This window comes from Aspergillus pseudonomiae (assembly GCF_009193645.1).
Source record: "Aspergillus pseudonomiae strain CBS 119388 unplaced genomic scaffold BDV37scaffold_9, whole genome shotgun sequence".
Lineage (NCBI taxonomy): Eukaryota > Fungi > Ascomycota > Eurotiomycetes > Eurotiales > Aspergillaceae > Aspergillus > Aspergillus pseudonomiae.
In genome coordinates this window covers 352613-375924 of record NW_022476001.1, presented here as the reverse complement: position 1 = coordinate 375924, position 23312 = coordinate 352613, and the positions used below count along the sequence as shown (strand labels likewise).

The 23312-nt window shown below is 48.1% G+C and overlaps 7 protein-coding genes across 7 annotated transcripts; 5 read left to right on the top strand and 2 right to left on the bottom strand.

Annotated features, from left to right (window-relative positions):
• The first annotated feature begins 505 nt into the window (after positions 1-505).
• BDV37DRAFT_223374 (OTU family ubiquitin thioesterase) lies at positions 506-2798 on the top strand. The gene is made up of 8 exons (XM_032080211.1): positions 506-740; positions 815-1137; positions 1193-1279; positions 1341-1404; positions 1457-1722; positions 1825-2096; positions 2161-2589; positions 2643-2798. Exons 2-8 carry the CDS (start codon positions 886-888, stop codon positions 2719-2721), a joined length of 1449 nt encoding a protein of 482 aa, XP_031945155.1. The 5' UTR covers positions 506-740; positions 815-885; the 3' UTR covers positions 2722-2798.
• Positions 2799-4208: 1410 nt separating this feature from the next.
• Positions 4209-5613, top strand: BDV37DRAFT_240179 (uncharacterized protein). The gene is made up of 2 exons (XM_032081046.1): positions 4209-4794; positions 4848-5613. Exon 2 carries the CDS (start codon positions 4895-4897, stop codon positions 5174-5176), a length of 282 nt encoding a protein of 93 aa, XP_031945154.1. The 5' UTR covers positions 4209-4794; positions 4848-4894; the 3' UTR covers positions 5177-5613.
• A 1316-nt stretch (positions 5614-6929) lies between these two features.
• Positions 6930-9371, top strand: BDV37DRAFT_223293 (sugar porter family MFS transporter). Its single transcript, XM_032080209.1, has 10 exons — positions 6930-7128; positions 7187-7331; positions 7390-7530; positions 7581-7645; positions 7699-7744; positions 7801-8390; positions 8448-8697; positions 8766-8862; positions 8925-9051; positions 9121-9371. The coding sequence occupies exons 1-10, from the start codon at positions 7045-7047 to the stop codon at positions 9271-9273; spliced, it is 1698 nt and encodes a 565-aa protein (XP_031945153.1). The 5' UTR covers positions 6930-7044; the 3' UTR covers positions 9274-9371.
• On the bottom strand, positions 8846-12403 carry BDV37DRAFT_240167 (putative C6 transcription factor (Gal4)). The gene is made up of 7 exons (XM_032081045.1): positions 12179-12403; positions 11732-11838; positions 11645-11674; positions 11487-11581; positions 11116-11432; positions 10369-11060; positions 8846-10317 (listed from the first exon to the last, which is right to left on the bottom strand). The coding sequence occupies exons 2-7, from the start codon at positions 11762-11764 to the stop codon at positions 9469-9471; spliced, it is 2016 nt and encodes a 671-aa protein (XP_031945152.1). The 5' UTR covers positions 11765-11838; positions 12179-12403; the 3' UTR covers positions 8846-9468.
• A 659-nt stretch (positions 12404-13062) lies between these two features.
• On the top strand, positions 13063-14656 carry BDV37DRAFT_223277 (uncharacterized protein). The gene is made up of 3 exons (XM_032080208.1): positions 13063-13437; positions 13580-14047; positions 14115-14656. Exons 1-3 carry the CDS (start codon positions 13174-13176, stop codon positions 14436-14438), a joined length of 1056 nt encoding a protein of 351 aa, XP_031945151.1. The 5' UTR covers positions 13063-13173; the 3' UTR covers positions 14439-14656.
• A 1304-nt stretch (positions 14657-15960) lies between these two features.
• Positions 15961-17688, bottom strand: slu7 (mRNA splicing protein SLU7). The gene has a single exon (XM_032081044.1). The coding sequence runs from the start codon at positions 17581-17583 to the stop codon at positions 16168-16170; it is 1416 nt and encodes a 471-aa protein (XP_031945150.1). The 5' UTR covers positions 17584-17688; the 3' UTR covers positions 15961-16167.
• A 166-nt stretch (positions 17689-17854) lies between these two features.
• On the top strand, positions 17855-23305 carry BDV37DRAFT_223244 (DNA-directed DNA polymerase zeta catalytic subunit REV3). The gene is made up of 2 exons (XM_032080207.1): positions 17855-18184; positions 18243-23305. The coding sequence occupies exons 1-2, from the start codon at positions 17950-17952 to the stop codon at positions 23123-23125; spliced, it is 5118 nt and encodes a 1705-aa protein (XP_031945149.1). The 5' UTR covers positions 17855-17949; the 3' UTR covers positions 23126-23305.
• The last annotated feature ends 7 nt before the right edge of the window (positions 23306-23312 follow it).

Sequence of the window (23312 nt, the reverse complement as noted above, 5' to 3'; positions counted from 1 at the left end):
AAAAAAAAAAAAAAAAAAAAAAAAAAAAAAAACACCACCAAATCACCCCCTTCGAATCTTCGACCACTTTTCGTTCCACCAGAAGGGCAAAGTACCAGTAACTCTACCATTGGAGTTAACCCTTCAATCATTGGTCTTAGGTGGAATCATTGCCCGATTTAACTTTCACTATCATTCGTTCTCGTCCCCATCCTTGTGACCTTCACGAGGGGACAGACCACCGATCTAGAGGTCGTCTGTCGAGTCGGTGGTTCATCAGAGACTGGTTGGATGTCACATCTGTGATATTGTGTGTGTGTCTGTGTTTAGCTCTCGGGCTTACACGCAGCTGGGGACCTAATCTTCAACTGCCTTTTCCGTCATCCATGCCGTCATTCCCTGCTCCTTCTCATCCATCCTCGTGCTCTCCTCATTGGCCTCTCTCGTTCGGCTTGGGATCTAGTTGTCCACTCTTGATGCTTTGTTACACAACTACCCACACCGTGTGCGGCTGTGGGTATTGTTCCTCTCTATGATCACTTGCCTGTATCCCCCCGTTATTGGTGCATCTGATTTTCTAGATCGTACCAGTTGCTTGGATTCCTTACATACAAGCCGTTGTCTGGTCCGTGCGCTAAGATAGTGATGAGTAGGTTGTCATCGTCGACGATCCGCCGAGCTGATCCAGTCCAAATTTTCTTTGGGGCATACGGCGCAGCAGGGGGCACAACTACCTTGCTTGGAAGATGCTTCTTTGTCTTGTGCGTATCTTGCTATGATCGTTGATGTTCCCTGTTGCCATGAAGCAGGCTGACACTGTCGGACGTTATTAAAGACATTAAATTACTTGTGAATCTGCACCTGAAAGGTCCTTGAGGCTCAGAACTTCCCTGAGTTTTATATGCGATGTCCTTGGCGGATGTCCCTTGGAATCATCCCGGTCTTTTGAATCACCCTCTCCCTGCTAGGCAAAGCTCCACAACCAACTTATATCACCACCACTCTCCCCATTCATCAGCCTTTTTCGACCCCGGGTATTCTCATCCACCAAGTGCCGTGTATCCTGGAAATTCCGCTTTCTTCAACATGAACACCCTCTCCACAGAAGAAATGGAGCGGTTCCAGAAACTGTCCAACGAGTTTGAACCGGACATCCAGGTAAGTCCTGCGGAGCCCCAAACTGACCATGCAGCGTAACTAACGCCAAATCAAGGGCCCTCTAGTGTCAACAAAACAACCAAGCACTGCTATCGCCATGGATTATGCGAGTGCTGATCCTACTTTTGTCGCAAAAACTAGCGTATGTGACTACGCCTTGGGGTTCCTACGGAGCTACAGAATGCTAAACATCCCAACCATAGGCGCTTGCAGTAACCCACCCATTCTCCCGTATTATGAAAGGGGATGGCAACTGTGGCTGGAGAGGTGATGATTCTCGCCTTTGAGATCTCGTACCACGCTGACTCACTTGATATAGCTGTCGCATTCGGATATTTCGAGAATCTTTTCAACCTGCGCGACCCGCTCCGACTGCGCCATGAGCTGGACCGGATCAAGTCGTTGAATTCGCTCCTTGATCAGGTCGGCCAGGAGGAAGCATTATATGAAATTTTCGTGGATGCGACAGAAGAGCTCTTTAATCAAATATCAGACGCGATACAGAACGGCATCCGCGATGATTCCTTTCTCGTAGACGCTTTCAACAACGAATACAATTCGAGTGCCATCATAACGCATTTCAGGGTCAGTAGCAACCCTTACGTGCTGTCCTGTTTCCTCCCTTATGGAAACCAGGCGCTCGGAGTTTGTTTGGCCAACGATGATTGACTTTTGCAAACACAATAGCTTCTGACAAGTGCATGGATGAAACTCAACCCTCACCGTTACCAAGCTTTTCTCTCGCTGCCCCTGGAGCAGTATTGCGCAACCCGAATCGACACGGTCAGGACGGAGATTGACGAAGTCGGCCTCCAAGCTTTGGTTGACGGTGTGATCGAGCGAGCTGGGTTCGCGGTTGAGATCTTATACCTCGACCGCAGCGAAGGCGATGCAGTGACTCCTCACATGTTGACTCCCTCCCGGCCAAACGTTGTGACCATTCGTCTACTATATCGCCCGTGAGTAGAAGCTTTGATGATGACCCTTTTCAAGGCTCACCAAATGCGCTAATCTCTTATACAGGGGCCACTATGATTTGCTCTACCAAGCTGATCCTACTGTGAATATGGAGCCTGTGGTCAATTATCAATACGCGATGACCTCTAACTACACCCCCTGGGACCAAGGTGCGCTCTCATTCGACGTGAATTCGAGTCTGATGTCAATCCCGAATCTCATGATGGATCCAACTTTTGGGCTTGGTCCTCCTCCGATCCCTGCCGCACCGGCCAGTCCGTTCGAAATCTCGTCGGCTCCAGATGTCTATCAACCTCCCATGCACACCTCGCCGCCTGTCCCTGTGGCATCTCCCCCACCTCCTCGGATGTCAGCACCTCCACCGATGAGCTCTTTACCCAGCCGCTCGTCCGACGGGCCACAGATTCGGCTAAATCCGCTGGTTATGAAACCTAATCTAAGCCATTCTCTTCCGGTCACGACGCCATTTAAAAAGTATGTCCGCTCCGTTGCAGACCTGTAAATGACCAGCACTAATATTTGGGTAGCTCTCCCTATAATCAAGCTCATTTCCAGAACCAAGACTTTGAGCCAATTCATTGGGAACCTAGTGAATCTCGCAAATGATTCTCGATTATGTTCCTAATTCTGATACTTCAATACCCCAAATTCGGGTCGCTACGGAGCATCACGTCCAAATCTTTCTCTCTTATGATTAGCAATCAATAACCTCATACTACGCTCGTTGACTAGCTCCTAGGCTCTCTGAGCAGCGCTCTTTCAAGGGAAGGATGCTATTATCGCCACTCTCTCGGCGGAGGATCTTTGGACTGTGTCATTTGCTTTCGGTACAATCGAGAGTTCACACCTCCACTCGCTTCCTTGTCTCTTTTCTTCATCTATTGATCTGTCTGTAAGTCTGTTGCTTAGCGTCTGTCTTACGCGTTGCATGGGTATAAGCGTGATTTTCAAGTTTTGCGTTTCAGATCATTACAACAGATATTATCTGGGTGGAGGCTATTTAATAAAATCTGCCTCTTTAATGAACGAAATCGCTCCTGCCCTCATGTTTGACGAGGTGGGCTTCTACCAACATGGATGACCTTTCCACTTCTGAACCAAATTGGAGTTTTCCAGGTTGTAATTGCTCCAAGACAGTAAATTGGTGCATCTCTTCAGAGTGAACTCTTAATGGGATCAGGTGAAATATTCTTCACTTGTCCTAGGCGTAAACTTCAGATGCACCACATGAGGTTTCTGCAGCTGGACTTACCTAACCTTGCTGGTCTCCATCTTGTTAGGTTTTCCAAGTATTAAGCTTTCCATTCCAGTATATCCTCAGGACTCGGGCCATAATTTGCTTTTCCCGTAAAGCATATACAAGTGTAAGGGAAACCATAAACTCATTCCTTCTTACCTCCGATATTACAAAGTACAATGCGGAGGGAATTCAGGAGCAATTCGGTAGCAAATCTTAAATTAAATACAGCTTTGAGATTCGCGATGATAAGATTTCTGGGATCTTCCAGATACAACTAGGGTGTTGGAGGTGGCCCAAGGGGATCCGAGATTACGATATACTCCCAAGGCTGTATAAGAGGGAACTAGGATGTTGTGCTTGCCCAAGTCACGAATTATAGAACGTGTTGAAGATCTACAGATGACGATGGAAGGAATCCAATATCTAAGGAGTCTTTGACACCAGAGTTCAATTGCGTGAGAATAACATACTCTTAAACATCATTGGGTATGCAAGTTTAGATATTTGAAAGAATCAGACATGTAGTTATAAGAATATGGTAGCATCGGGGACTCCGACGCGCGATTCTAGACGTCGGGCGATTTGCTTCTAGTTGGCCCACATCTTTGTTTGAAAAGGTAAGTAGGTTTCCGGGGACCAAATTTCCATCCATTTGGTTTAGATGGATATTACAATTGTACGTATGAGCTTGTCCAATAGGGTCATGCTCAGAAATATTGCACATGTGGGAAGTTCTACTGTACTGTATTGTTCTTGAGTGTATTACAATACTGATACGGACCCACGTACATTACGGACCCGCACAGAGTGGACACTAATTAGAGTTTCGACTCCAGTCTTTGATCTGAACTGACTCAGCCACTCTTCGGACCGCAGATAAAACGGTTCAATCCCACCCTACCTTCTTCCTTTTCAACCTCATCACCTTTGTCCTGCACGAAGGACTGAAACCGCCTTTTTCTCTCTTTTTGGCAAGACCCCACGGGCCTGAGAGAGGCCCGTCCGCGCAATACAATCATGTCCACCGCAGTGTCTTCCGCCGTGGCATGTATTCAGCTCGCAGCAGTCTTCTACTACCAGCCGCAGCAACAGTAGTTACGATTCCCATCAAAACCACCTTCATCCCGCAGACCTCTATTTGCAATCTTACGATCCGCTCTACCACCCCAACCCCCTTTCCTACTCTCCGCAGTCGTCCCTAGAATCACAAATCAACCCATCCGGTGATGAGTTCACTGGCCTCGAATCCTGGGATACTTGGGCTACGCTCGATGCCAGTTATTATCAGCCATCGATAGCCAGTTCGACTGCTCTCTATCCGACACCTGTTATAGAATCACTGCCTACACCTGTCAATAATGATTTCACTTCGATCCTGGAACTTCATGACTCTCAAGAATTCCTCCAATCCCTTGATGCTGGTCTAACATGTCCTGAAGGTTCGTTCAAGATTTCTTGGATTGCTCTATATGATGTACCTAACCAACCCCAGATTACTGTCCTGAGCCCGCTACCACTTTGCCGCCTCCACCTGCAACCATGACATCGTCCCCCAGCTCATCGTCTCCTTCCAGCGAGTCTGTTCCTACTCCATCAGTTTCTGGCCCTGCAAAATCCACCAGCACCTCTCGCATTGAGAAGCGCCAGCAGAATACACTGGCTGCTCGCCGGTATCGGCAAAGGCGAGTGGATCAGCTGAAGAGTTTGGAAGAGGAACTGCGCAAAGTGAAAGAGGAGCGTGATGCACTAAAGATGCGCGTCTCTAAGTTGGAAGGTGAAACGGAAGCCCTGAGATGTCTTGCCGGACGGCAAAAGAAATAGTGACCTATCGCTCTATGCTCTATACTTCTGGATATGTAGATTAGTGACATTATAATTGAGAGGGATCTTGCCGTCATAGTTCGTCCATTTAGTGCCCCCTTCACCGTAGGAAATAATTAATACCTGTAAGGATTACAGGGTAAGCAAACTAGATCATCCAAGCATGGCAGTGCAAAACAGTGAGAAAATTGTATGTGGGGCTCTGACGATGTCGACAGATAAATTTAATCCTTCATGTGTAGGATATAGAATCTTTCAGAGATGGATTTCTTCTTCATGCCCGTAGAAATTGTGGAGTAACAAACGGAGGGCAATTAAAGTGGATTCAAACTGACCCTATCAATCAAGGTTCCGTGGATCGTCCGGAGGGGTAACAAATATCATACTCGGTATCTGTATGACATTTCAGTACCGTATGGGGTATCAGTGATATACACTTGCCATCAATGTTTTAACCCATCTTGTCAATAAATTGGATTCAATTAAGATAACTCCTTTTTCCAGTATAGTGTATTTTATCTTCTACTTTATAAAATCCCTACACCTTTTTATACTAGAAAGTCACTATCATATCATGCGTGTATGATGCTCCCTGTATCAAAACTGTATGCAAGTTGCATACAGTATGATTACAGCCGCCATCATTCACTAGTAATAATGAGCGAGAATGACTCATGAAGACAGGCTCCGATTGGACAAACAGACCCATATTCAGGGTCGATTGTTGTACGCGGGTCCGCCAACCTGATGACCTTTTTTTAGCCTTCCTTCGGGAACAAGTGATTATGCACCTGGAGGATATTTGCCAAGGGATTAAGTTCAATATGAAGTTATCAATGGGTTACTAATATTCGCAAGTTGAATGAACGTCATGTCATGTGATATTATCTGGACATGACTGAGATATAGTGATGAGAAACCCAGTGTCAGAATGACCTGCTCATTCTGCCAAGTTCACTTTATCGAGCTATTGTATGTGACTTGATCGAGAAAGCGAATGAGGGACCTCGCTGACTCATTGATGCTTGAGTTTGGAATCCAAAAGCCCATCAAACGGCAAACTAAACAATGTGCATGCATATCATCACTGAGATGAAGGTCGATTGTATATCGACGTCAACCTGCTTTGTCGACTGGCAAGTCAAAGTATGCAATGGACTTAACAACACTATTCATAATAAGAATCGTCTAAAGGAAATCACTCTATAGTTGGTCTTTACCACCCTGCTTTACAGAGCTATGCGTCGCAGCATAATCACCAAGCAGACTTTGGAGGACAAGGTCCTCCAATACTAATCTCCTTCACCACAAGTCTCTTTGACGTCTACCAAAACTTTCTGACATCGGGCTATGGCCGACCGGACCGTCCCATCTTCCCGATGGCTCGTTGAATACACCCAAATCAGTGACAAGGGATCCTTCCCCTCGTCGATGGGAATTTTAAACTCTTTTTGAAAGCTTATGTTACACTGTGTGTCTTCAATGACTCCAATAGTTTGATCTACAGCCTGTACAACAAAGGTAGATATCCAACTTCAGACATCCCGATGATGAGCGGGTCGGAATTCCGCCGTCTTGAGTGGCCGAAGCAGCCGAGAGAAGGAGATCGGCATCTAACCTTTCCCCGCATTTTAGCATCTCATGATGTCGTCCGCCGTTTGCTTAATGTACTCATTGGTCGGAACACTGCCCTCCGTTGCCCTTATAGAGGATATTCAGACTGCAACGGAGCACTGTCGTGCGATCAACCTCACTCACCCCTCGGAGGTCGACCGAAAACAGTCGAGAGAACTGATGTATATAGAGCGCTGTGGTGTCTACCGCGCTACTTCGTTATGTGATACTATACAATGCGCTGAATCGCAGAAATGGAATCAACGGTTATAGACCATCGCCCTGGAGGGGGCTTTGCCCTCATCTACCAGAATCCCTATTTACTGGGTGTCGCTTCGGTGAGCGCATACAAGTATGGCTATTTGCAATGGCGACTGACCGTGATACCGGCTGCAGTTCTCAACTCTGGGAGGACTCCTCTTCGGATATGATCAGGGCGTGGTGTCGGGGGTCATCACAATGGAGTCCTTTGGAGCTCGATTTCCTCGAATATACACCGACAGTGGCTTCAAAGGATGGTTTGTGTCGACACTACTCCTCGGTATGCGTTCCCAATCTCATCTCTTGCTTCCGAACAGAGGATAGCTTACATAGTATAGCTGCATGGTTCGGATCCCTAATCAACGGTCCAATCGCCGATCGACTTGGCCGGAAACTCTCCATGAATGTCGCCGTCGTTATCTTCGTGATAGGATCAGCTATTCAATGCGGTGCCGTGAACATCCCAATGCTCTTCGTCGGTACGTGGCATGCACACATAGAGCCTTCAACAATACTGAAACCAGCATAGGGCGTGCAATTGCCGGTCTGGCCGTTGGCCAACTAACCATGATCGTGCCCCTCTACATCTCAGAGGTATAGCACCTCAACTCACACCGCAATATACCCCAAAGTCTCACCCCGTCCAGGTCTCCATCCCCGAAATCCGCGGTGGGCTCGTCGTCCTCCAACAACGTAAGCCCATACCCCCCAAACACAAACCACCAGCATACTAACAACCCCAAAAACAGTCTCAATAACAATCGGCATCCTAATCAGCTACTGGATCGACTACGGCACGAACTACATAGGTGGCACGCGCTGTGCCCCCAACACCCCCTACACAGGCCCCGTAAAGACCACACCCACCTTCAACCCCTACACAGACGTCCCGCCCGGCGGCTGCACAGGACAATCCGAAGCCTCTTGGCGCCTCCCATTCGCTCTCCAAATCCTCCCAGCCCTCATCCTAGGCCTCGGCATAATCTTCTTCCCCGACTCCCCACGCTGGCTGGCGATGAAAGAACGTGACGACGAAGCCCTAACAGCGCTCTCCAAGCTCCGCCGCCAGGCCAGAGACAGTCCCGCGCTGGTGAACGAGTTCCTCGAGATCAAGGCGTCGATTATGCTAGAGAATACCTTCGCCCGGGACCATTTCCCGAACTTGTCTGGTCTCCGGCTGCATGCTGCGCAGTATGTGTCGTTCTTGACGACGTGGGCGCGGTTCAAGAGGTTGGCTATCGGATGCTGTGTGATGTTTTTTCAGCAGTTTATGGGGTGTAACGCTATGATTTATTACGCCCCAACGATCTTTGCGCAGTTGGGTCTGGATGGGAATACTGTATGTGATGTTTATGCTCTTGGTTTGGGTGTTCTAAACTCTTTCTGACATGACTAGACTTCTCTTCTTGCGACGGGGGTGTATGGCATCGTTAATTGTCTCAGTACTCTTCCGGCGCTTTTCTTGATTGATAAGATTGGTCGTCGGATTCTGCTCATGTCTGGTGCTGTAGGGACTTGTATCTCGCTGGTGATTGTGGGTGCGCTTATTGGGGCGTATGGATCCGATTTGGTCAACCATAAATCCGCTGGGTGGGCAGGTATTGCCTTCATTTATATTTACGATATCAACTTTTCCTACTCTTTTGGTGGGCTTGCCTTTACATGCTTCCTTTGGTATTGTGAAAGAGTCAATTGCTGACTAGGTACAATATAGCTCCCATTGGATGGGTCCTGCCCTCAGAGATCTTCAACCTTTCCATTCGTTCTAAGGCCATTTCAATCACAACGTCGGCGACTTGGATGTGTAATTTGTGCGTTGATCTAATCTTCTTCGGGAATTCCGTGTTGATCGTTGGCTGACATCGCATGCTAGTATCATTGGATTGATCACCCCCGATATGCTCGAGTCAATCACGTGGGGTACATATATCTTCTTTGCGGCATTCTGTCTCCTTGCGTTGGCATTCACTTTCTTCTGTATTCCGGAGACTCGTGGAAAGGTTTGTCGCTCATGGGCTTTACAACTGTACACCAAGATCTGTCCTGTGCTAACCGAAGCCTATTATCAGACATTGGAGGATATGGATCTTATCTTCGGGGACACAGCAGCCCACGAAGAGAAACAACGTATTGTTCAGATTGAGGCTGAGCTCCGTGGCACGCAGGGGCCCAATAAGGACACCTTAGTGAAGCCCTCCGTGCAGCAAGAAGAGTACGTTTGAGGCCCTCCCCCTCAACAAGTGCCTCGCACATAACGGTGCACGTTTTCAACATTGGCTGTCTGGAATCGGTAAACATACCACGATTATGTCGCTATAGTAATCGCGGAAGAATTTCACCTATATATATACGACACAATCGTTCCCCAGGGTATTGTCTATGGTCCTGGTGACCACCGTATCGTAACCGTCGCTAGTTCAAGGAAACTCGGCCTGTGGTGTGTAATTGACCCAATCAGAAAAGTCCATCCCGCCTAAATTCAGTTCCTGGTCGACATCTGGGAACATAGCACCGAAGGCCGGGTCATTAAACAGCTGGTCAGGAAACTGCATCAAAATAGGCGGCTGACCTGGTGGCCTGTCAGCAGTAGTGCTCGTATACGCAGGTGAGCAAAGCCGATTAATGACTTGCAGACAACGAGCCGCAAGCCGATTGCTACTCAGTGAGGGATGCAATAAGAGGTTTTTAGTAGCTTCGATGTCCTGAAGCCAAGCTGGGGCATCTGTGCTGGTAGGGTCTGTCATAAGCAAGATGATAGGGATGACACCAGCTTGAAACAGGAAGTAGAGCATATACCATGCTCCTATTCTCGTGCAGAGATAGTTGCTCATGAAATCACTGATTGAGGAGATGGTCAACCGCGCATTTCGAAGACACAGCATTCTACATTCGGCTTCAAGAGGATCTTCCGGTTCATTAGATGAACTAGGTGTCCATCGTCTCGAAGCCCAGCGAAGGAGGATCGGTCTATACAGAAGAACCCGGAGGTTCCAGTGTCGCCACATAAGCCGGTTTCGAACCAAAGCAAAAGGATCGGATTCTGATGTAAAGCTTGGCTGCTTGAAATAATCGGGAAGACCGTTGTACCATTCCTCCAACGGTTTCTGGAGACTTCGTGTCTCTTCCGGGGTAAGAGGCGGCGTGGAGATGAGGCGCTGGTAGACGCTGTTTGTGAGCAGATGGAATCTGGCCTGAGCGATCATTCCAGAGTAAATAGTTGGACCGTTAATTTCTGGGGGCAGTGTGGTCGTTGACGCGGTCAGGGCCTATGTGTCATTGTTAGAACTTTTCCATGCATAGGTCGCAAGAATCCTTACATCATCCTGGATATTGAGAACAGGCTTTGCGTCCATGACACTCTCCTCAGGAAGAAGAATTGGTCGACCGAACGTCTTCGCAGCACCGCTATCAAAGATAAAGACTCCCCACCACAATCTTCTCCTCATCTCTTTCTGAAGAAGACTTATTTTCCAGCCTGGAAATTCTTTGTGAAGACCAAGACTCATTGCCATTCTAACGGCCAATCCTAGAAAGTTCCACCCAGTATTCGGCTTGTTTCTCTTCTGCGCGTAGTTACTCAAGAGTAGCAATGCCTGAACGAGAGTAAGGTTCCCAGTTTCGAACACTGACACTTGCTGCAAGTGACCTCTGGCTTCCTGATAGAAAGTAATATCCAGGTCTGAGTTATCGTCTCCAACACTCCACGCCCCCAATGCTAAAATGGTGTTCAAGAGTATTTGCCACGCCTGCCCATGTCGGCGAGTGGCTTGTTCATAGAATTGAGCTCTGAAGGTGGACTCATGCACAAAAGGATAGCTCCGGTGGTAGTTCAAGAAGAATGCATCTATAAAAGCTTGTTCAATCACACCAGACGGCGCAGTATTCAGAAGCTGAGACTTCAGAGGTACTCCTTCCGGGCCAGCGTTTGGTTTTGCTGATCCTACCGGAAAGTTCAAGTCAAATCCGTGCTTCAATAGAGCTCGAAGCGGCACAACACTTGAAGATGCCCCTGCAAAGAAAGTCAGTAAACAAGATGATATCGAACAATTTTAACGGATACCAACCGAAATATCCTGTACCCTCCGGCTTGATGGATAGAGCTGCCATGCCATCCGTCAAATCACCGACGGTGATTTTGTTTTCAGTCCAATCAAATCCATCAGCCTGTTGCGGGAGGGCTTCCGGAGCAGGTTCCGTCCTGTCGGCTTCAGTTTTAGCAGGAGTGGAATGTCTAGAAGAAGATTTAGACGATGGAGTTGGTTTTGGGCCTTCATGATCGTGCAGAAGTGATCGAACCGTTGCGTCCAGATCACCGCCAGGGAAGAGTCTACCTAGAGCTGTTTCAAAAGCTTGTAGACGGTCTTCCACGTAGGTTAGGTGTCTGAAATGGGGCGTCAGCAAGCAGGACACACGTCTAGCAAAGGGGGGCACATACTGTCGTGTTAGGGGGCTCCGAGTAATTTTCGGACTATATTTGCATTCCTTGTTCAGCTGCCTACATTGCGCACAAATTGGCTTCTCCTTGGAGCACTGGATTCAACATTAGTTTCGACTCCATAAATTGATCCCTCCGTGTGGGAGGTATGTTCTAACCTTGGACTTGCGCAAGCGGCATTCGTCACACTGCACGATGGCCATATTAGCAACTTTACTCTCTTCTTATACATGGAGGATACTTACAGCATAGGAATGAGAATCTCGTGTACTGGTCATCTTTATCGATAAGAGTCTGCTTTCCAATATCGGAAGTCTTGTGCACGCTGACAGTTACACAAAACGGGTGGCATCTGCAAGAAACCGTTAGTATCAGCTATTATACTATATCCGGTGGTATATGTCCAAAAAAATAAACTGATAGCGTGGGATAATGTAAGGATTTGGCTTGCCATTTTGGGTGTCTGGCTAGGGTCGATTCCAATTTACAAAACTTTAATGTGTTCAGAAGGTAACATAGCAAGATTGAAAAGCATTCTGGAGAATCGATATACGAAACAAACTAGGACCAAAGCAGGGTTATGACGTTGACGGTGGTGGGGTATCCATGAGGGACGGACTTAGAAAAAAAAAAAGAGAGAGAGAGAGGGCAGAACACAGGGACAGACATGAGACGACATGGGCTCAACTCACGACAGGCATGGAAAGGAATCAATTGTTCATGTCCCTGGGACTGAACTGGAGAGAAGTCAGCGACAGATGTAAACCCCCGAACCCATATACAAGAAGAGAGGAGGGCAATATCTGGCTGATCGGATGAATGCTTCCGCATTGAAGGAATTCACGATGCTGATTGACGCTCTGGGTGATGTGGGGGAAGGCACCAGTCAGGTGACGCGTCCGTGGGTTTGCCTCTCGGAATTTCAGGAACCAACTTCGGAGACTCAAACAAGATTCCTCGAATCCTATGCAGATATTACTCCAAATTTATATACTCGGGATTGATACTAAGATAATAGGATCCACAGTGCGTATGAAATTGCATTGGAAATGCTCATGAAGGCCCATCGCTTCTCTTTTAGAGCTTGAGGTACAACTATATATACTACGGGCACTATAAATATTGGTCCATATGTTTGATAAACTACGCCGTGCCCCATATTTCTTCCCCAATGATGATACAAGTATCCACCTGCCTGAAAAATATTTCCTTAAAAAATACGATATGTGATATTTAGACAAGCACGGATATCAACTGCCTAACCTAGTATGTGAGTCTGCTGTTGGGTATATATGCTTTGAGACAATACATTAAAAGAAGCCCCAATATGTCCAATAAGCCTATACTAGACTGGTATACTATAAGAGCTCTAAAACAGGCAAATACAACAGCATATTCTAATTATACCCAGGGAGAAGTGGAAAGCAGAAGGCAAAGCATGTTGTGGACAAGATGTATACCTCAGGTGTCGTTGATCCGTGATATGAAAGTCTTGGCGTAGCGGAAAAGAAGATCAACCAATCATACAATCAGTTTGGACTTTTCTCTGATACAACGTCATTTTTTCAAATCACCACGGAAATCGTACAAAAACAGTCGAAGGCCATTGCTGCTACTGATTCACTTCTTCGTGTTTACGCCAGAATAAGCCCGCAACCCCTTGCGCCAACAGGGCGATCTCTCGACCATGCCCACCCAACCACCCCTCCCACCCCTCCTTGCGCCCTATGTATCGTCTCTGCCGCAATCGTCTCTCACAGTCTTATCCTCCGTACTAGGCGCAACGGGGAATTGGCTAGTGTTGCGCTTCCTCTACGCGGCGCTGAGTGTGCCTTCGAATTCTGAAACCGCGTTTGGAGTGAATGGAAGCGATGGGGTGAAGAATAGAAAAGTCGTGCTTGTGAGTTTTCTGCGGGGCTGGGAATTTTGGAGATCCGAAGCGAAAAGATTGGTGAGTTTCTACCCCTCCATGTATGCCATCTATTGCGGTTTTCAAGTTTAAATTGTGTGCGGCTTTATCTGGTGCTTTGAACTTCCTCAAAATACAAATTTAATTTCTTAGTACCCGGTCATGAATATTGACAATGTACTAGGGCTTGGACCTTGCACGCCTTACAGACAAGCGCCAATTTGCATTTGTTGATGGGCTATCTGAGCTATTCTACAATCCTACAACTGCCACAACAGCCCCTCAACCAACATTCCCTGGCATTGCCGCTCCCCGAACAGTCCTCCCCGTACGATCCCAGCCGAGCCCTGTATCAGCGCGAACCCCGCACCCTGTCCCGCGGCCGGGCAATGGCAGTACAAACCCAGCTTCAAGGGAAATCGGACCAGTCAAACGACTGCACCTGTCGGGGAATGGCACCGCAGCTCTCGACAATCTCGAAAGAGACATCGTTACAGTGATCAAACAATTGAAGGCTCCTACACCCGGGGAGGTAGAGGAACCCGAGGTCCTGTTGATCGTCGATCAACCAGACTTGCTGCTTGCGGCTACGGGTCCGAGCAGAGGTATTGGGGCTACGGAGATGGGAGACTGGGTTATGGGATTACAACAGGTACGTGCTAGCCACTGGAGGAGCCACCGTCACGATGCATGAATACCCCTGCTAACTAAACTAGCAGAATGCCCATGCAACGATCTTGACGCTTTCCTCCGATTCACCGTTGATACATAATGCATCTGCATCGGCTCCCCAGCCGGCAACACCGCTGGAAACCGAGCATGCAGCATTCGCTATAGGATCGGCCCACAGGGCCCAAATGGTCATGCAGCTCCGTAACCTGGAGACCGGTGCGGCTAGGGACGTAAGCGGTGTGCTAAGAGTTAGCAAAGGAGGCGCCTGGGGACAAAACGAGGTGGGTGCGGAGGGCAACTGGGAGGAGAGAGAAGTATTATACTTCATGCAGAGGGATGGAGGCGTCAGCGTGTTTGGTAGAGGGGAATAGACTGGATAGAAAGTGTCCATATATCAAATACTGGCGTTAAGGCGCATGGTGATAGAAAGGGCCCTGCAACATGACATTGCCGCAATCTCATGGCCCAACTTAACTGATCCGGCTGAAACCAGTCTATAGAGCAACAGGAAAGCTCTTACGCTGCGGAAAGTGCGTGAACACGGGTAGACAGATCACATTGGATATTATCTCAATATTGTATCTGCCTGGACATGGGATATTCGCCAGCCATAAACAAGGAAGGAAATTCATGCATGCTTTCCCTTTTGATACTCCCTATCGAAGACCCCAAGAAATTTTCCGTCTTTCATTTGTCGTCGTTATTCTAGGATAAACATGCTATGACGGCAAAAGGAAAGACCATCCCAACACCAACTCCAGGGAAAAGCGTCTTTTTTCGCCTTGCATTGAAACTCGGCTACTTCAAATGCCAGGCCTTATCATACCAGCCCTCTCCAGCCTCCGAGAACGAAAACGCGACGTCGGGATTGATTTACTGGCTCTCGGGGCCACGAGCGCCCTTGGGGGTGCCGGTCTGGAAGCCGTTCTTGAAGCGACGGTGAACCTCCTTGAGGTGCCTCATGCGGCCGGTACCGGTGGTCTTGCGGCGCTTGGCCTTCTCGCTCCAGTTGACTGTTCCAAGAAAATTCGTAAGCCTCACACTCCTCATATTCACATCACATCTCCCAGTAGATCCACGGTCGGCCATGCAAAGGGACAGGACTTAAGGTATAACTCGGGGATTCGTACACTTGCGAGTCTTAGCGGAGGGGTAACCGCAGCTGGAGCATGTCGACTTCTGGACGTGGAAAGAGCGGCGGCCTGAATATCCCAAACGCAAATCGCAATCGGTTAGCTCATCTGAACACCAACATTCCTCCCGAATTTCCTAGCTGTATCCCCTATAGAGATCGGCAAATTTTGTCGGGCAACAATTCGGAGTGATGAAATACTGACCACAACGCCTGCAGAGAGTGTGAGTCTTGTTGTGGCGCTTGCCAAAGCTGGAGGTACCCTTCGCTGTAATCGGTGTCAGTCTGCAAAGTCTTGTCGGCGTCGAAGCAAACGCTGCTGGTCGGCTGGGATATCGAGATTGTACGTACTCATCTTGAATTATGGAACTGCAGAGGAACACGATAAATGTCAGCAAAAAATATCCGTCACAAAATCCTGCGCTCCGAAATCATATGGGGGCTAGTGACCTACCTGGCGATTCCGCTGAAGGGCTGGTTGTCGTTGTCGTCGTCGCTAGGCGTATCGGAAGTTGCGCGCTGAGATCTGGGGCGCCGCCTGCCGCTTAGCGAGTGTGTGTCACCAGGGCTTGTGCCCTGGTCCCGTGATTCCGTATCCTCCAAAGGGAATCATCAATCACATGATTTACCATCGTTCTCCACCCGGGTATTTGAACTAAGCCCGACATGGTATTAGCGTCGATTTAAGGTATCCTTTCCGGGATACCTTGAGTATAGCTAGAATAGGGATGGACTTTTCAGGTCTATAACAAGACAGCAAGCTTGAATCTCACATTCTATTTACAAATATTCTTTTTCCATATTTACCACTCGATTCTTCCCGATGACCTTGAAAATAGCCATGTAAGGTAACGAATTATATTATACACTGTTTACAGGGTATTTCATCAAAAGCGCCCGGCGCCCCATATTGAACTGCTGTAAATAAATAAGTAAAATTGATCAAGACTGGGAGGGATCCATATAGTTCACTGCTCAAGGGTGTCATTCCCTATGAACTTAGCCATAGGATCATCTGCCGCGAGACGACTTTTTTTATACGATTCCAACTCCTCCTCAGTGATACCTGATTGTACTTCCATCAACGTCCTCTTTTTCGACCTGGTGCTGGAATCCTCTGTTCTTTTCTCGTCAATGCCCTGCTCTTCATTCGGACGTTCTGTTGCATCTTCGGCTTCAGCTTCAGGCTGTTCATCTGCTCCATCGTCGACATCTAGCATCAGCATCTTATCTGCTTCTTCGAATGCCCTCTTTCCATCTTCGCCGGTGCAGTAACTGTTCTTCACCGTGGAGTAACAGCAAGCATATCCCCACTCAAAGTTGTGCCACCAGCTGCCCCATACGGACGTGTGGTTGTTGGTGAGGATATCCTCCGGGTACTTTGATTTGGCGGCTTTCTTTGGCGCGCCCTTAATCGCCCCGGTCTCGTCATACTCAACGAACCTCTCGTTTTCAACAACCATGGTATCTCGTAGCGGTGTCGGAGCCAGATGCTCTTCACCGCCATATTTCTCTAAAAGTGCTTTACGCTGGGCCTGGCGTTTAGCTTCAGTATCTGCCTGTTCTTTCTTCCGCAAGATCTCTCCAGACGTCGGATTTGCTTGCAGGTGAATCTTCTGCCGACCGCTTTCCTGAGCTTCCCAGGCATATTTTTGGGCTTTCTCAAACTCCGCAGCATCGCCGGAAGCGCGAACGAAATTTTCCTCAGCAACAAGTGCTGCGGCTTGATCTTCCTGAGCGCCCATATCCACCATCCGTCGCGTCTTGGGATCATATTTCGCCGAGTCAAGATCGAGGTTGAGCAAGTATTTCGCAGTGTCTTCTCGGATACGTAGATTGCGGGTAGCCGTGCTTTGCTGTCTTCCCATATCAGATTCTTCAGCATACCGTGCCTCCTCTTCCGCACCTTCTTCCTCATCTTCACCATCTGCGATCTTTTTTTGCCCAGTTATCCGTTTAAGCTTTTCAAGCTCTTCATACTCTTCTACCACCTGACGATATTCGCTGGCATCGTAGCCGTTCCATCGATCTCTTTTGGCATCCCATCCCATATCAACGTTCTGCACCACCTCGTCGGCCTGAATATCTTTACCAGTCCACTTCGCACCCTGCTTCCGAGGCCGACTAAGGCACTCCTTTGTTTTGTGGGTCATCGCGCCACAGTTCTCACATGCGCCTTTCCGATACTTGGTCGCAGCTGGACCGGCACGCTTGCCGCGCTCATACCACTTCGACTGCTCTGTGGTCTGCTTCTGTAGACGTTGATGCTCCAGGTAATCATTTGTGGAATCGTCATCTATGTAGAACGGCTTCTTTGAGATGAAAGACGGAATATATTCATTGCGCTCCTTCGACGCCACATCGGCGGGTTTTCGCGATGACATTGTGACGGTGTGCCTTGAAAGATGTAATGGACCGGGGTACTATAGAATTGGCTGTATTGCGATCGTAACCGTGACGCGAGGGTGAACCTGTTCGGCGGCCTGCACTTTGCCGCGCGAGAGCAAGACCGTTGCTTGAGTTTGGAAGATCGCCTGATAGCTTGATAACGGGCACGTGACCTGGTGTTCTGTCCGCGCTTGGGAGGCGCGTCACTTTTAGTGGTTGCTACACGTCATGATTCCAGTCAACTTCAATTAACTTGACATTCCGGATGGCGACGCCAGTAGCGTGCCAGCACGGGTGATATGAGTTCACTGTATACACGCTGGTCATGTCGCTGACAGCTTGCGCTGTCAAACACGCAATCGATGGAGCCCTTTCAAGTGCGCCTTAATTGCGTGGATCATTACCAAGCTGCCCCATCCGAGTTTGATCCTCCGTTTCCTTACAGGGATCCATCTACCGAGAAATATGATAGACCCAAAGTGCCCGTAATTAGGATATTCGGCGCTACGGAAACAGGCCAAAAAGTATGCGTCCATGTTCACGGCGCGTTCCCGTACCTGTATGTCCCATACGACGGTGATTTAAGCCCAGAAGAAGGTTTGTCTACCTAGCGTACCTTAGCCTGATAATGGTCCAGGCTAAACTGTGTATACAGTCCGCCGTGCTATTAGGGATCTGCACACCGCAATTGACCACGCCTTGGCGTTAAGTTACCGTCGCAATGCACATGACAAAAAGGCTGCCTTTGTTGCCCATATTACCTTAGTAAAGGGCGTCCCCTTTTATGGCTATTATGTGGGCTATCGTTTCTTCTTCAAGGTCTATCTTCTCAGCCCTATCTATACGATAAGACTAGCGGACCTATTACTCCAAGGAGCTATATTGAAGCGGTCTTTGCAGCCTTACGAAAGCCACTTACAATACATCCCGCAATGGATGTGTGACTATAGTTTGTACGGCTGTGCATATATGAAGTGTAGCAAAGTCAAGTTCCGATCCCCAGTACCGGAGTATCTCGAATTGACTAATTTATCGCATCGCTGGCATGATCGATCTATACAACCAGATAATATCTCGGATGCGTCAGAACTTCCTAAGCAAAGTCACTGTCCCCTAGAAGTGGATGTTTGTGTGCAAGATATCTTGAATCGTCTCGAAGTCCGCGAGAGACCTATACATCATGATTTTACAGAGTTTCTGAAGCCAGTCGACCAGAATGAGAAACTTGTTCCGAGTATGGAAGGGCTGTGGAAGGATGAGACGCGCAGGCGAAAGAAACGTATGGGACTAGCTGATCCTGGCAGTAGCCCGTTTGACCCCGAGGAGCTAGTTTCGCTATCAGCAGCTACAAGGGAACGCTATAGAGGAGAGTGGATCCATGAGGAGGAATATCGTCAGTTGACACTCCGTACAGTCGCCGAGGAGAGGCGTCAATATGGTGATGGGGACGTCAATGTCGATAATTTTCTCGTACAGGACCCCCTCGAGAAAGATATCAAGACTGTTCTAGAGAGTGTTGAGGACCTTTATCCAGATAACAATAAGTTCCCGGATTTGCAAGCGCCTCAGGATCTCGAAGTAAATGAATCAGCGAACGCAGGTGCTTATACTAATGAAAATGTGGCCTTACCTGCAGCGTCCGATAACCGCTCATACTGTTCAGATGACGATGACATTGCCGATCTTTTCTCAGAAGAAGGTAACGATGAGGAGGAAAGAGATGGTTTTGACGACCCTCTGGTAGATGCGTTCTCTGATCTACCCTTTGAGGAACACCGAGAGCCGAATGCGCCCCTGGCTAGCACTTCCACCGACTATAAGCCTTTCTTCGACCGGACAGAAGGCTCATCAAGTAGACATCGCTCTAATACCTATACACAAGGTAGACCGGAACATATCAATAGCCAGGTGAATATCAGAGAGGACATACGGAGGGCAGAGAGATCCCTCAAGCGCTCAGAAAGGGAAATAATTGATCATGCCCGATTTAACAAGAGGCCGAAATACGCCTCGAAAAGTCGTGTCCAAACTTCGGAACATCATAATGAAGAGTGGGATCAACACGAAGGTGTTCGAACTGATGATAATGACAAATTTAAGGATATGGCACGTAGCCATGAACCATTCAGTTCGCTTTCGCCTTCGCAGTCACAGTCTCTTACACAACCAAGGGGTCATCATAAAGGCAGCGGACTGAACAACAGGCTTAGTTTTCCAGTCGTTAAGGATCCAAACGACCCCATGACGATCCTGCGCTTCAGCCAGGATGGCGGTTCTTTGAAGGCAACACAGGAGATAGAGGATTTAGCCGAACCCAATATAGACGCTTCGAAAGATGCGAGCGAAGATAAGAAATCGCTGCCATTCCTGATGTCATCCACAGAAAGCAAGTCCAACATATCAAGTTATTTTCTGTCAGAGATGGCACCGATGATCTATGAAACATTCAACATACCGCAGAATACAAAGATATGCTGTTTGCGGCGAACTTGCCCTAGTCCTAGCGAGGTGTCGTCTACCCTTAGCGATCACGGCTATCCGGCTGTTATCTATAATAAAGCCCATTACAGTGACCAGGGTGATGTTCCAGATCGCCCACGAGACTATACAGGCAGGGAATTCCGCTTACAAGGTAGTGGGATACATTATCTCCCTGACTTTGATCCCAGCGGGCGGTCACCTGCGATGCTTGGCGAACAAACTTCGATACCAAGAGATAGACAAGAGCAAGAGCAAATTGACCAACATATCAGGGAACTTACTGCTTCCAGAGTCTGGGAGTTCGCCCCCGTGCCGCCAAGCCGCTCCGAAGTTGTACAGTGGGCTGAGAGCAAACAACGGGAACCAAAGACTGAACCTGTGCAGCCAGAGAGGCATTTACACGAACCGAACACGAAGCTTAATTTCCTCTCACAGATCGAGGGACCAACACAAAAGAACGAATATGGATTCAAGTACTCGCAGAAAGGAAGGTCTACTAGTGTCGAACATCAGACCCATTATATGAGCATAATGAGCTTAGAAGTTCATGTAAATACTCGTGGTGTACTTGCTCCAAACCCAGAAGAGGATGAGATATCCTGCATCTCCTGGTGTATACAATCAAATGACGAGGATCTCGATGCTAATAGTCACCTTTCGGGTGTCCGTGTTGGGATGGTCTTTCAGGGTGAATATGACAAACCCGAAGAAAAGATTTCTAAGGCTTTGAGAATCGACCTGGAACATGAGCCAACGGAGCTGGACTTGATCAACAGACTAGTGGATCTTGTCAGGCTGTATGACCCAGACATACTCACCGGGTATGAAGTTCACAACGGCTCTTGGGGATATGTGATCGAGAGAGCTAGAAAGAAGTATGATTTTGACATATGTGATGAACTGTCGAGAGTGAAGTCCCAGGCACATGGCAGGTTTGGTAAGGATGCTGACCGATGGGGATTCAACCACACATCTTCCATTCGAGTGAGCGGACGACATATGATCAATATCTGGCGCGCTATGAGGAGCGAACTGAACTTGCTCCAATATAGCATGGAGAACGTCGTATTCCATCTATTACATCGACGAATACCTCATTACTCGTTTCGCGATCTCACCGAATGGTACCAAAGTGGAAAGCCTCGCGATCTCATGAAAGTCGTCGACTATTTCGTTTCTCGAGTGCAAATGAACCTTGAAATCCTAGAATCAAACGAGCTAGTACCGAGAATCAGTGAACAGGCGCGACTATTAGGCATCGACTTCTACTCGGTATTTTCTCGAGGTTCCCAATTCAAAGTCGAATCTTTGATGTTCCGGATCGCAAAACCCGAGAACTTCCTACTTGTATCGCCGAGCAAGAAACAAGTTGGCCAGCAAAATGCTCTTGAATGTCTTCCATTGGTAATGGAGCCCCAAAGTGACTTCTATACCAGTCCCCTTCTAGTCTTAGACTTCCAATCACTATACCCCAGCATCATGATTGCCTATAATTACTGCTACTCCACCTTCCTGGGACGAGTACATCAATGGAGAGGCCGAGACAAAATGGGATTCACTGAATACCAGAGACAACCACGACTACTAGAACTACTCAAGGACAAGATCAACATCGCACCAAACGGCATGATGTACGCGAAGCCCGAAGTACGTAAATCGCTGCTCGCAAGGATGCTCGCCGAGATTCTGGAGACTCGAGTCATGGTCAAAACCGGAATGAAGATGGACAAGGATGACAAGGCGCTGCAACGTCTTCTCAACAACAGACAACTCGCCCTCAAACTAATAGCGAACGTCACATACGGTTACACATCAGCATCGTTCTCAGGGCGAATGCCCTGTTCCGAGATAGCCGACAGCATTGTCCAATCGGGGCGAGAAACACTAGAAAAAACCATTGCCCTGATTCATTCTGTAGAGCGCTGGGGCGCCGAGGTCGTATACGGAGACACAGACAGTCTCTTCGTATACCTCAAGGGACGCACTCGCAACGAAGCTTTCGATATCGGCGAAGAAATCGCCAAAGCCGTAACAGAAACGAACCCCTCGCCAGTAAAACTCAAATTCGAAAAAGTCTACCACCCATGCGTCCTTCTCGCCAAGAAACGCTACGTCGGCTTCAAATACGAACACAGAGACCAGAAAGAACCCGAGTTCGACGCAAAGGGCATCGAAACAGTCCGACGAGACGGCACACCAGCCGAGCAGAAGATTGAAGAAAAGGCACTGAAGCTCCTCTTCCGTACAGCAGATCTAAGTCAAGTAAAACGCTACTTCCAGAAACAATGCACGAAGATCCTCCAAGGACGAGTCTCCATTCAAGACTTCTGCTTCGCCAGAGAAGTAAAGCTCGGCACGTACAGCGAGCGAGGCCTTCCCCCTGCGGGCGCCTTAATCAGCACTAAGAAAATGCTCGAAGATCCTCGTCTAGAACCCCAGTACGGAGAACGAGTCCCCTACGTCGTCGTAACCGGTGCCCCGGGCTCAAGATTAATCGACCGCTGCGTACCACCAGAGACAGTCCTACATGATGCACAACTAGAACTCGATGCTGAATACTACATCACTAAAAACATAATCCCGCCGCTAGAACGAATCTTCAACCTCGTGGGCGCCAACGTCCGCCAGTGGTATGATGAAATGCCCAAAGTGCAACGCATTCGCCGAGTAGAAGGAACAGTAACTTCCACCGGCAAGGATGCCAGAAGGACTATTCTTGAATCGTATATGAAGTCTTCTACCTGTATCGTCTGCAAAGCCAAGCTGGACGATACTGATGTTCCGATCTGTGCTGAGTGCATGCGACAGCCGCATATCTCTCTGCTCGATTTGGTTACTCGCCAACGACATGTGGAGAAGAGTGTTTCCGATCTGCTGCGTGTTTGCCGGTCTTGTATGGGTGTTCCGTTTGGTGATGAGGTGAAGTGTGATAGCAAGGATTGTCCTGTTTTCTATTCGAGGACTAGATATGTGGCTAATTGGAGGCATACTAAGGCCGTTCTAAACCCCGTGATCAAGTTATTGCAGGATAAGAGTGAGAGTGAGTTGGAATGGTAGAGTGGTGTTGGATGACTGCTATTACAAACTTTACTGAGAAACAAGGCGTTGATCATTAAAAGGAGGTTTTTCTGTTTATCTATGAGCATTCCCTGGGAACGGGCGTTGGTTAGAACCTAGGTATAAGATCGTGTATGCTAATCTGCTCAATTACTGTATAATATCATCCTCCTATGGTATGGTAGTT

Bases quoted from the DNA above. Each gene is read 5' to 3' on its own strand.
- BDV37DRAFT_223374 (XM_032080211.1), top strand. From the start codon at position 886: ATGTCCTTGGCGGATGTCCCTTGGAATCATCCCGGTCTTTTGAATCAC. The intron at 1,138-1,192 runs GTAAGTCCTGCG...CGCCAAATCAAG, and splicing joins AGTTTGAACCGGACATCCAG to GGCCCTCTAGTGTCAACAAA. The intron at 1,723-1,824 runs GTCAGTAGCAAC...CAAACACAATAG, and splicing joins CCATCATAACGCATTTCAGG to CTTCTGACAAGTGCATGGAT.
- BDV37DRAFT_240179 (XM_032081046.1), top strand. From the start codon at position 4,895: ATGACATCGTCCCCCAGCTCATCGTCTCCTTCCAGCGAGTCTGTTCCT.
- BDV37DRAFT_223293 (XM_032080209.1), top strand. From the start codon at position 7,045: ATGGAATCAACGGTTATAGACCATCGCCCTGGAGGGGGCTTTGCCCTC. The intron at 7,129-7,186 runs GTGAGCGCATAC...TACCGGCTGCAG, and splicing joins ATTTACTGGGTGTCGCTTCG to TTCTCAACTCTGGGAGGACT. The intron at 7,745-7,800 runs GTAAGCCCATAC...CCCCAAAAACAG, and splicing joins GCTCGTCGTCCTCCAACAAC to TCTCAATAACAATCGGCATC.
- BDV37DRAFT_240167 (XM_032081045.1), bottom strand. From the start codon at position 11,764: ATGACCAGTACACGAGATTCTCATTCCTATGCT. The intron at 11,582-11,644 runs GTTAGAACATAC...TGTTGAATCCAG, and splicing joins GCCGCTTGCGCAAGTCCAAG to TGCTCCAAGGAGAAGCCAAT. The intron at 11,433-11,486 runs GTATGTGCCCCC...GCCCCATTTCAG, and splicing joins CGGAGCCCCCTAACACGACA to ACACCTAACCTACGTGGAAG.
- BDV37DRAFT_223277 (XM_032080208.1), top strand. From the start codon at position 13,174: ATGCCCACCCAACCACCCCTCCCACCCCTCCTTGCGCCCTATGTATCG. The intron at 13,438-13,579 runs GTGAGTTTCTAC...ACAATGTACTAG, and splicing joins GATCCGAAGCGAAAAGATTG to GGCTTGGACCTTGCACGCCT. The intron at 14,048-14,114 runs GTACGTGCTAGC...CTAAACTAGCAG, and splicing joins GGGTTATGGGATTACAACAG to AATGCCCATGCAACGATCTT.
- slu7 (XM_032081044.1), bottom strand. From the start codon at position 17,583: ATGTCATCGCGAAAACCCGCCGATGTGGCGTCGAAGGAGCGCAATGAA.
- BDV37DRAFT_223244 (XM_032080207.1), top strand. From the start codon at position 17,950: ATGGAGCCCTTTCAAGTGCGCCTTAATTGCGTGGATCATTACCAAGCT. The intron at 18,185-18,242 runs GTTTGTCTACCT...CTGTGTATACAG, and splicing joins TGATTTAAGCCCAGAAGAAG to TCCGCCGTGCTATTAGGGAT.